We start from the raw sequence: 12,101 nt of genomic DNA on the forward strand, positions 1-12,101 counted from the left end.
TCCTGCTGGCTTGCGTTTGATTTCCATCCTTTGTGCAGCCCAGGGCCCTCTTGGCTGGTCCCGTGGGAGCCCCTCGGGGTCCCCGGCCTCTCCCGCATCACCACACTCCGTGCAGGATTGCTCCCAAGTGAGCTTCATGGAGTTATCACTGGTTCTTTGTCATTTTCCTCTTCCTTGGAAATTTATTTGCGTTCTTCAAGGTCTTCCTTTATGATTACACGTTGGAATTAACTTTTCATGCGGTGGGAAAAAAATCCTGTTGAGACTTCATGTGGCATCCCACTAAGACTGTAGATTAATTTGGGGGAGAATTGGCATGCTTTTAGTATGGAATCTTGCAGCCCCAAACCATGATACGTCTGCTCACATATGCGGGCCTTCTTTTATTTATTCGTCCTTCATGAAAGGTTTTCTTCAATTTGGTCCTGCACGTTTCTTAAGCTTATTTCGTGTTTTGTTTCCTTACGATTGTGAGTGAGTTACTCTCCTGGTTATATCCCTGGTTTATTTTGCTGGCCTTTGCCTGGGAGAGAATCTGTTCTGTCTTTTCAGTGTTGTCTTTGTGACCTCATGTGACTTACACAACTTATTCTTCACCAGTGTGAAAGCTTTGACTTTTAATTGGTGGGTTCAGTCAATCATGATTATTACGATTACTGAGATGTTTGGGCCCATTACTGATGTTTCAACTTATATTTTTCTGTGTCTTTGATTTGTGCATTTTCTGATTTCCTCCTTCTGCTTTCTGCTGGCTGGAATGATTTTACTTGTTTCCTCCTTCTGTTCTCTAGCAGTTTTGGCGGGGAGGGGGGGTCAGTCATCCTGGTTTTTACAGTGTTTTACAATTTTTTTTGAGAGAGAGAGAGGGCACAAGTGAGCGAGGGGCAGAGAGAGAAAGAGAGAGAAGCAGGGCTCACCCGACTCCGGCCTCAAGCTCAGGAACCACAAATTCATGACCTGAACTGAAATCAGATGCCTAACTGACCAAGCCACCCAGGCGCCCCAGGGTTTTACAATTTTTTGCACGCGTGTAACGTACATTGTTTTTGCCGCTACGGCTAATCAGTTCTGTGCTGCCTCCGCAAGACACAGTGGTGCCCAACGTGCCCGGCGTGCCCAGCGTGCATTTCCTGATTTCCCCCTTCTTCTCCCTGGCTCCAGCCTCTGTTGTGTCTGCCCTGGCCAGCTGAGTCGGGGTCTTCTGAGATTTCGTTCCCTGTCGCTGTAAAATAGATGTTTAAAGTTACGCGTCAATAATTATTAAGCATCAGATGTACCTGTGACTCTTGTTGATTCTTTCCTTATTCTTTTTCTCCTAGCCCACATCCTCCTGTGTTTCGTATTCATTGTTCTTCTGGAATAATTCTTTCAGGGAGTGTCTGTGGGTGGTTAGCTTTCTGAGTCCTGGCTTTGTCTTCCCACTTGAATGCCAGTTTGGGTGGATGTAAGATTCTCAGCTCAATACTTCTCTTCCGACTTCCCGAGCGGGCAGGAGAACTCTCTGTAAGTAGCTGGTGTCTCTTCCCCTCACGGAGCACTCACAGGATACCTCTGTCTGGGTCCTTTTGTCCTGAAACGCAGCTTCCGTGCATCCACAAGTGGGTCTTTTCATCTTTCTTCTATGAGCCTTGAAAATATAGACACTCCCGTCTCCCTCCAACACTGAACATTTCATTCTCTTTGTTCTTGAATTATTTCTTCCCCCCTGTTTTTGTCTCTCCTTTTACTGGAACTCCTCTGATGCAGATGCAGGAACTTTCAGATCCAGACTCCAAGACTTACACTTTCTTTTGTGAGTCTATCTTTCAGTCCCACTGGGAGGTTTTCTCTGGTTTGGGGAGGTTTTCTGTGTCCCATTGTTCAGTTTTCGTAATTCTTTGTGCATCTCTGGAGCCCATTGATTGAGTTTTCTGTTTATACCCGCAATTCGATAGACTTTCTCTCTGCTGGTGAAAACCAGATTAGAAGTACAACGGAAAAATCAAAATGTCATCCTCACTGGTAACCAAAATTAAAAAAAAAAAATGTGTTGGAATACGTTGGAGAAGAAAAGTACAGGGTAAATGCCATAGAAACCACAAAGTCTTCCTAAAGGCAATAAATAATATCTAAAATGGAGACACTCCAACGATTATGGATAAAAAGCTTAACGGCAAATATGAGTTCTTCTCAAGGTAATACGAAATTTCAAATAGAAGCCAGTTTTTGAGTGGTGGAGGGATTTCAGAACATGATTTTAAAGTTCTTCAGGGAGGGGCGCCTGGGTGGCGCAGTCGGTTAAGCGTCCGACTTCAGCCAGGTCACGATCTCGCGGTCCGTGAGTTCGAGCCCCGCGTCGGGCTCTGGGCTGATGGCTCAGAGCCTGGAGCTTGTTTCCGATTCTGTGTCTCCCTCTCTCTCTGCCCCTCCCCCGTTCATGCTCTGTCTCTCTCTGTCTCAAAAATAAATAAACGTTGAAAAAAAATTAAAAAAAAAAATTTAAAGTTCTTCAGGGAAAATATACACAAAAGATGTGGGACTGACACACGAAGTATAACAGAATAGAGCTCCGGTAGAGGTCCACACAGAAAATAAGAATTTAATGTACCGCGAAGTTGGCACATCACTGCAGAAAGACTTGGATGAACTACTAGGTCAGTGGCAGTGGTGTAGATCACAGTCCCTCTGGAGGCCAACTTTATTAACTCACGCCGCGTCCTGTACAGACAAGTGAATTCCAAATAGGTTAAAAAGCCAAATGGAAAACATTACCGAAAACACTTAAAGAAGTGAATGCGTAGATAAATCATAAATCAATGCTGTGAAATACAATTTAGGAGAATATCGTGACATTCTCGTGCAAGACAGGACCCTCCAGAGCCATACAGAAAATGACAGACGTGTGGTTACAGGAATTGGTACAGTGTTTACTGCAGTAACAGTTTGTGTTAGGTAAAATGCCGACACCATCAAACGAGAAATGACTGAATGGGAGATTATCATCCCCTTAGTCTATAATAGAAAGATAAGGAATATAATAGGAAACCGGGCCCAAGATCAAAGCAGTTAGTTAATGGAAAAAGGGGGTGAAAATGGCTAACACACATGCGAGATGAATCACACTGCCTTATAGACATCAGGGAAATGCACATCGGAACGAGGATGAGATGCTTTTGCGCGTGATAGGCAGAGATTCGGAGATTGATGCTGTATCGTGTTATGAGGGGTAGAAATAAGTTTCCTTAAACATTGATGGTAAGAGGGCAGATTGCTGCAGACCTGGGGGGCATGATTCAGGTCTGTGACACTCGTAGTGACTCTCACCTAGCACTCCAGTGTGGCAGCGGTGGTGGTAATCCTGTGACTTCCTGGAGTTGGTCATGGTCTTCGTGTAACTTCGGGACAGCTGCCGTGGTTGTATTCACACAATGCTGACAGCGGTGGGGGCAGTGACGTGGCTGGTGGTGGTGGCGGTACTTACATTACACACGACTGCCGGGGTGGCGGTTGTGGTTCCGTAAATGCGATGGTCATGGCGCTCACAGAATTCCATATTGTTGGTTGTGGTCCATATGTAACTGTGACGGTGTTGGAGGTATTCACATCATTCGACGACACTGCGGTTTCCACACAACTGTGTTAGTGGAGGGATGCACGTTCGTCACGGTGTTGACAGAATTGTGCAGTGCAGCGCACTGGTGGTATCCACAAAACCTCAACGTTGGTGGTAGTGGTGTTCATATAGTTCTCCTACCATGGTGGTGGTATTTGTCATGGTGGTCACATATGCCTGCTGTGGTGGTCATGATATTCCATACCTGCAATGGGGTGGTGGCGATGGCATTCAGATGTCACTGTGGTGTCGGTCGTGGCGTCTCCATAACCCTGTGGTGTTGTCATGGTAGTACATAACTTTATGATCATATTTCTGGTAGTCTTCCCTTAGCTGCATCTTGGCCAGCTAGTCACATAGCTCTAGAAGCCGGTCATGGTGTCCACGTGGCTCTTTCATGGTGCTGGTGTTCGTGTGCGCATAACCTGCAACTGTGGTACTTGCATTTCTGTGACTCTGTGACATTGCTGGTGTTGTTGCTTTGACTCTGTGATGTGGGTCGTGGTATTCACATACCACCGTGATGGTGGTGGAGGTTATGTGCACATGGTCTGTGAAGCTCAGCATGGTGTTCCTACAACCCTGCAACACTCATTTGTCATGGCATTAGCGCGACTGCACAGAGTTGATGGTGACAGTCATTGCATCTTGTGACGGTGGTGATGGTATAACTCAGACAACCCTGTGACTTGGTCGTGGTGTCCACATAACTCTATGATGGTGGTGTTGGCATTAGCACATCACTTTGAGATCATGCTAGTGATATTCATGTAAATCTGCAACTTTAGTTAGGAGAATCACATAACTCTCCTGGTTGGTGGCCATGGTATTCACAAGGCTCCGCAACAGTGGTGGTGGCAGTGTTTGCATGGCTCTGTGACAGTGGTCGTGGTGTTCATGTATCTCTGTGATGGCCATGGTGGTAGTATTCTCCTAGCTCTGCCTTGGTGGCTGTGGGATTCAGATAATTCTACACGGCAGTAGTAGTGATCTTCACAAAGCGCTGAGATGGTGTTGGGTGTGCTAATCCTGTAACTCTGCAAAGTCCATCATGGCCTTCTTGTAACTCAGAAATGGTGGTCATGGTGTTCACACAATCTTTCAGGGCTGGTGTGGCTTTCGCATAACCCTGTGATGGTGGTTCTGGTACCCATATAACTGTGAGGCTGTTGGTTGTAGTCATATAACTCTGTGATGTTGGTGACAGTATTCACAGACCTCTTCAATAAATTTGATCATCTTCCCATAAATCTGAGATGCTATTGGTGGGGTGTTCAGATAACTGCAGTGGTGCTTGGGGGGGCATTTGTGGTATTGGTGGTATTTGCATAATTCTGTACTGGTGGTGGTCTGTATATTTACATAGCTGCAGTGGTGGTGTGGGGATACATGTATTGCTGCAAAGCCAGGCGTGCAATCCATATAACTCTGTGATGATCATCGTAGTACTGATGTAACTCTGTGATGTCGGTGGATTTGGTATACACGTAGCTCTGCAAGGTTCGTCCCAGGAACACATAGCTATGAGACTGGATGTGGCATTCAGATAATTCTGTGATGTTTGTGATCACGGCACTTATATATCACCATGATGTTGCTGGTGGTAATCACATAACTGTGATGGTGTTCACGGTATTCCCATTTCTCGGTGGTGGTGGTGGTGTAGTAGTCGCATAACTACAATGGTGGTTGTGGTGTTTAATAGCTCTTGATGGTGGGCATGATATTCAGCTATCTGCAGTGGTTCTTGTCACAGTCACACGTCTGCAATGATGGTCATGGGGTCTTCCCATGAGTCTGCAATTGCGGGTGTGAAATTGTGTAACTCTGTATCTTTGAGAGGTAGTGGTGCTGTTATCGACACCGTTCTGCCACTTTGGTCATATTAATGACTTCACTTTGTAACATTGCTGATGGTGGTATTCACATAACCCTGGGATATCTGGGACACTGTTGTGGTGTCCCCGTGCTGTGACAGTGATGGATGTGGCAGTCCTGCAACTCAGCAAAGTGGGTTGTGGTCTTCACACATTTGAGCGATGGTGATAGCAATATTCGCATAACCCTGCCGTGGTGGCGGTGGCGTTCCCACAAGCATAACAGCAGTGGTGGTGCTCCCACAACCCTGCAGTGTTGTTCCTGCTTCTCATGTAACTTGGGACATCACTGCGGTATTCACGCGGCCCTGTGATGGGATGTGGTATTCGTGTAACTCTGTGCTTTGGTGGTGGTAAGAGTCACATAGTCCCATGGTGTTGGTCCTGGTCCACAGGTAGGTCTGTGATGTTGGTCAGTGTAATCATGTGCCTCTGCAGTGCTGGTGGTCGTCTGATTCGTGTGGCTCTACGACGTTGTTCATGGTATCCTCCTGACCACCGTGGTGGTGGTGTTCCAACAATCGTGTGATGTGGTGGTGGCGGTGACATCACAGAGCCACCCAATGGTTGGAACAGTAGTTACATTTTATGGGTACAGAGGCTCAGGCTCAGAGAATTTTAAAGTTTCACTTCGAGTTACGTAACAAGATATGACAGAGTCAGGCTCCAATTCAGGTTTTCTGAATAATTCAAATGCAGTCTTTTCTGTGATACACCATGAGGTCTCTTCCTGCGAAGTCTAATTTTAAAGGCATTGGTATAAAACATCTGTCCTTCAAACTCCCCAGGGCTTTGGAACACAAATATTGTATCTCTACCGTGCTAGTTGTTTATCTACAGCTTTCGTTATGTCCATATATTTACATACACACATGCACTTACATGTGTGAAACTGATTAAAAATTTAGCTACAAATTTAGATGTGTAAATTAGAACTTCTGAAAGTTTGTGTTATATAATGCAGGAGAGGGCTTTCTGGTAAGCCAAAAGAAAGCAACTATGAGGGTAATGTATAGTTTGTTCATGGAACCCAAAGTATATTTATTAAATAATGAAGTTTACCGTTGGTTGAAATGTTGGTATTATAGCGTTTTCATTACTTCTTTAAAAATGATAAGCCTCTAGGCCCTCGTAAAGGACTAGAAATACGATGGGATGTTGGGCTCTGAGTGGTGGTTACACGCAGGTACGTGTTTCGGCAATAATTGAATTCTGCATTTAAGACTTGTGTGGTTGACGGTACATGTTACAACGCAACACAAATTTTTAAAAATGTACCTCTAACTAAAATGAAAATACTGATGGAACTCAGAAGAGTCAAGTCTAGTACCGACATAGGCACTGAGGTTAGTTTCGTAAGGGTGTGGGTTATTGCTTTTACAGAAGATAACAAAACCTCATGATGTACATAAAATGAGATCTAAGAAATATATATGGCTTTCCAAAACGCCCTTTACACAGTTAAGAACTGTCTCTTCGTCTCAGTCCCCAGGGCTCATGATTTACGTTTTCTTCCCCTTCCAGTACTTGGGGTGCATTGAAGTTCTCCGCTCAATGAGGTCTCTTGACTTCAGTACAAGAACACAGATTACCAGGTAAGCCCTCTTGAATGTGGACTCCCATGACTTTACTTTGGAAAGGAATGATTTCAGAGTTTGCAGCCTAGAAATTTCCGAGGGAAACTTTGCCCCTTGAGTGCTGGTGACGGTGACAGGGAGGGTATTCAGGATTTCCAAGTGTTCGTCCCCACCTGTGATGCATGTCTCTGACATGAGCACCCTCGGGGACACTCCCTGCTCCTTCCAAGCTCTCTTTATAATGAAGCTTCAGACATGCGTGGTGCTTGTGATTGTTCCTTTACACACGAAGCCCTAATACAAGCTTGGTATTTTAAAGTGTACTCAACTGTGTTATTTCTTTCCAAAGAGAAAAATGTGTCAGGAGGGAATTTTCAACTGTATACACAGGGAATAAAATGTGTGGATTGGAGGCAGAAATACTCATGGCGGTAGTAGTTTAGGAAGCAGTTGGTTCTTTGAGGGGGTCAGCGATTTTGAGCAGGGGTATGTATCCTCCACCGTCAACTAGATTCTAAGCTTCCTGAGAGCCAGTTCTGTATTTAAGCATTGTTTTTAATGAAATCGTAACCTTTTAGAGCTTATACCTTTAAAACATGTTGGTTTGGAGTCACCTGGAAGAGGAAAACTGGAAAGTCAGGAGGGTTCATGAGATGGCACATTTCCGTGGGTGACCTTAGCTTGCTTTGGTATTTGTAGAATTATTTGCTCTAAATAGTGACCTCAGAAAATGCCTCATGTTTATGGCAGTCAAGTCACTGTATTGTCTGTCTTGGGGTTAGCAAGCCAGAGTCTAACGTTCGAGCTTTAGAAAGTAATTATTTGTAGTAATAGCTGTAAATGATGCACACGCTTTAATTGTGGCAAATACTGGAATGATATGTCTTCCTCACGGAAGAAATCTGTGTTCAAAAGAAGGGATGTTTCTGTCCCTCCTGAAGCGGCTCAAGACACGCGTGGTGGGGACACAGCAGCATTGTAAACTGCACTCAGGGAAGAATCGTGTCCATCGATCTGCACAGGATGGCCTACGGCCTTGCCGAGGCAGAGGGGCGGTACCGTGCAGTGGGAGCGTTCCGGAAACCAGCGGGAGCATTTGCGGAGCGAACCGTCTGTCCCACACACCAAGTGTCAGGTGCAGGCGGCTCTGGCCGCGTCTGGGCCACGGGAACACACACCGGTTCACCTTCTCGTGGTGGTGGTGGTTTCGTTAGAGAGAACTGTTGGCTATTTCTGCCGAATTCCTGTAACAGATCCTGCCCCTTCTGAGATGCTTTCGTATCGTTTAAATTCTCTGGATGTATTTATTGAGCTCTGCACGTGCAGCATGCCGGCCGCCGTGGGTTGTCCTTCCTGGCCTCCCGGTGTGGGGACGCAGACCTGGGGACCAGCGGTGGGTGGTGGAGGGGGGTGAACAGTCCCTGTGTGCCCTTGATCGGGGTCCCGGCACTCTCTGGGGGGGAGGTAGTGAGGACACTGCGGGAGGAAACTGCAGAACAGATATGGGTGGATTTGGACCAGTAGGTGTCTTTCTCGATCCCGTTCCATTTAGACGCTGGCAAAGGCTGGCGGCGTAATGGGCTGAGGGGGGTGCCGTGCTGGGACTCAGGAAACTTGGTGAATTCTGGTTGCACCAGAAGAGCCTTGGCTTTATCAGGCTTTTTGAAAACTACGTGTGCTTGTCTGCACGATGCTTTCTGCCTCTTGCCTTGCTTTTATATCATACGACACGGTCCTTATTTTAGGTAATAGCTGGAGACCCCTTGAAGGAAACTGACAAATCGATGTCAGAAAGAAGCCTTTGCCTCCCGGAGAGGAATGTCCAGCAGTGTCCTGTAGGTGGGCACACGTTGGAGCTGCTGAGGCCCCTGGGGTCTTTGAGTGCTCACCAGGCCAGTGACTGCTCTCTCCCGCCATGGTTTTCTCTTAATACTAAAGGCAGTCTCGGAAGGTTGCCAGAAAATGTGAGGTTGTGGTTAGGTTTTATTAAATAGGCTCTAGGAAGTTGTGTTTCCAAAGGCTCCCCAGACATGACGAAAAAATATTTGTCTATCTATATACATATATATGTGTGTGTATACACATTATATATATATATGCACACACACACACACACATATATATGTGTGTGTGTGTGTATATATATAAAGCTTATTTATTTATTTTGAGACAGAGTGTGTGAGCATGAGCTGGGGAGGGGAAGAGAGAGAGAGAGAGAGAGAGGATCCCAAGCAGGCTCCAAGCTGTCAGTGCGGAGCCCGATGTGGGGCTCGATCTCACAATTGGCAAGATCATGACCTGAGACAAAATCAACAGTCAGATACTTAACCGACTGAGCCACCCAGGCGCCCCAAAATTTTCTCAAGCAAGTAACCAGCCACTTACTACGCCTCTGTTCCACTGTTTCAAGTTTTGGATGTAAGCATCTTTGGAGGCTCTGGCGGCCAAACCACGCATCCTTTTGTTGGGGTCAATGTAGTTTTGTGCTGTTCCGTCTGAGTTGAGGTGGATCGTCATGCCTTCGGTAGAGTCACCCGTGGGTTCCCGACCTCTTACTGGTAGATAACTTCTACAACTATCCCAGAAGTTGCCATCGACTCTGAGTTGCAGCGGTGGCTGTTAATCACCTTGTACCCCTAACGCTTTGGGCAGAGCCTTGGGGACTGCCTACCGCGTGGAGGGACGTCCTGTACTGTACATGGAGCCCCCCTCTGCCATTTACCACTTGTGTGGAAAGGCATACAGGCATAATGCCCACATCAGTGGCTGTTGTGGGAAATCGGGTGCCCAGTGGGCGGGGCCTACAAAGTGTACCGCACAGCCCCTGAGGGGCGTCAGTGAGGGTCTCCAGTTGGTGTCACCGAGGTGGACAGTTGGCGGGGGGTCCCAAGCAGGGAGGACCCAGCTCCCCGGCTGGGCGTCAATCAGAGACCTCTGCTTTCATCTGCCACTGGTTTCCAAACGAGGTTATGGTGGCCAACGGTGGTGGGCACCCACTGTCCCAGCGAGTCGCCTGCCTGGCCTGAGCCCGACCTTCAGATGACCGCGCGAGGGGACCACATCGTGTGCCTCCCTGAAACGTCCTCACCCAAGATGCTCCCACCTGTCACGGCGTGGGGGGCGGGGGTGTTGAACGGTGTTACAGAGGGACGAACCATGTCAGACAGGGAGGTCACGGGGGAGAACGTGTTCTCTGCCCATCGGGCCCGCCCTGCACATGGATAGGAAGCTCCCCATGTGCCTTTGGTCACTGGACCGGCCCTGTCCTTCCTCCTTTCCTCTGATTTCCTCATCTGCTCATTTTTATCTTATTTATCGTGTTAAATTTTACCTATTATTGGGGGTCATCTTAAGCCATTTTTAGGACATGGAAGGGTGTAAATATATACACACTTAAGCCCAGAGCACTCAGCGACGTGACCTGTCTTCAGCCACAAATGCAAACATCTGACGTGTGTTGTTGGGTCTCATTGACCCCGGCTGACCTCCTGCACCGCTTGGACTCCCCAGATAAAGGTCACGTAGGCATGTGGACTCAGCCACGTGTGACTTTGCTGCGCTTCTGGATGAGCTCAGGTTCAGCACGTTGTCCTAACGTAAACTCATTGTGGAGAGTCCATCAATAACGGAATCTAGTTTCGTGGGGTTTTGTTTGTTTGTTTTCCTCATTTTGTTTATGTAAAAATTTTTTTTTAATATTATTTACTTTTGAGAGACAGAGAGAGACAGAGCGTGAGCAGGGAAGGGGCAGAGAGAGAAGGAGGCACAGAATCGGAAGCAGGCTCCAGGCTCTGAGCCGTCAGCACAGAGTCCGACGTGGGGCTTGAACTCACGGACAGCGAGATCATGACCTGAGCCGAAGTCGGCCGCTTAACCGACTAAGCCACTCAGGTGGCCTGTTTGTTTTCATTTCAAAAGCTGTTGTAGTTTCAGTGGACCCCAAAGAGCCTGGTTAGGCCCAGAGCTCCACCAGCACCACCCTGCGGATGTGACCTGCCCCCCAGTATTCTGTCTGGTGCGCACACCCAGAATCAGCATGCTTGGAAAAATCTCTATAAAAAGGCACCAAGTCTGTTTAGTCTGAAAATCAAAATCAAAACCTGTGCCTTTCGGGAAGGTATTTCCCTTTTGTTCTGTTCCAGCATATCAGTGGGGTCTCGGGAGACGTTCACGGCTGATGCCGTCTGTCGGGGTCGGTTCACTGCCGCGTGGCCACAACCTGTTCACATTGTCAGCACGGGGCAGAGGGCAGTGAAAGTGGAAGTAGCCGTCGGCCCGCCAGTGGGAACGCTGTGACATTGCCGTGTTTTCTGTCTGATGTTTCACGCGGGCACTGTGTTCAGAAGGCGTGACCTTGGTCTGAAAGTGCAGGACAGTTAGTTGGTGGCTGCAGGGTCTTGAGTCTGAGCAAACTAGCAAGCACGCACTGGCGATATGACAACCCAGGGACAGAGGCCCGGGGATGTGGCGCTGTGATCGCGGGGGCTCGTGATAGCAGAGGATGTGGCCTGGCTTCCAGAGTGGTCTCTCTCCCGTCCTGTGCTTGGAGGGGCCCATCTTCAGCCTCGGCGTGGCCTTGAGACTCTGTCCACCCCCCCTTCTCTGACTCGCGATGCTCCCTCCTCTCCGGTCACTGCTGGCTCCCAGGGTTTTCTACGAGCCCTTAAAGAAGACAAAGTCTGAGGTCAAAATTCCACCACACGGTTCGTCATCCGTGTGCATTCCACCCCAGTCCGCTGCGTTTCCTCTCGTGTGTGTGGCAGCCTTCCTGAGACTGCGTATGCCCTGGTCAGACGTCCTGCAAGCGAGAGGCCCCCCCCTCCACCTGCACCGGCGGCCCCCAGAACCCTTCCCATCACACCTCCCACACGGCGGTGTGGCGTGGCCACCGTGGCAAGTGTGTACTGCGTGGTGTGGGGACAGGCTGCATTTGCTGACAAGGTATCTGTGCTTACAGAGGCCGTGCCGGGCTCGGGGCAGTGCCCAGGCTCTGGGCAGCTGCTGTGGCCAGAGACGGACACGGAGGAAGAAGGGCAGATAAGGCGTTGGGGCTCC

At 48.1% G+C, this 12,101-nt stretch overlaps 1 protein-coding gene across 1 annotated transcript in view; it reads left to right on the forward strand.

The window, feature by feature from the left end:
- SHC3 (SHC adaptor protein 3) overlaps positions 1 to 12,101 on the forward strand; it is a 94,903-nt gene that overhangs the window by 14,260 nt on the left and 68,542 nt on the right. The window contains exon 6 of the mRNA XM_040449263.1: positions 6,994 to 7,064. Coding sequence (XP_040305197.1) covers positions 6,994 to 7,064 — 71 coding nt within the window. The remainder of the gene's footprint in view (positions 1 to 6,993; positions 7,065 to 12,101) is intronic.

Source organism: Herpailurus yagouaroundi, unplaced genomic scaffold, assembly GCF_014898765.1.
Source record: "Herpailurus yagouaroundi ecotype Mexico unplaced genomic scaffold, PumYag 199, whole genome shotgun sequence".
NCBI lineage: Eukaryota > Metazoa > Chordata > Mammalia > Carnivora > Felidae > Herpailurus > Herpailurus yagouaroundi.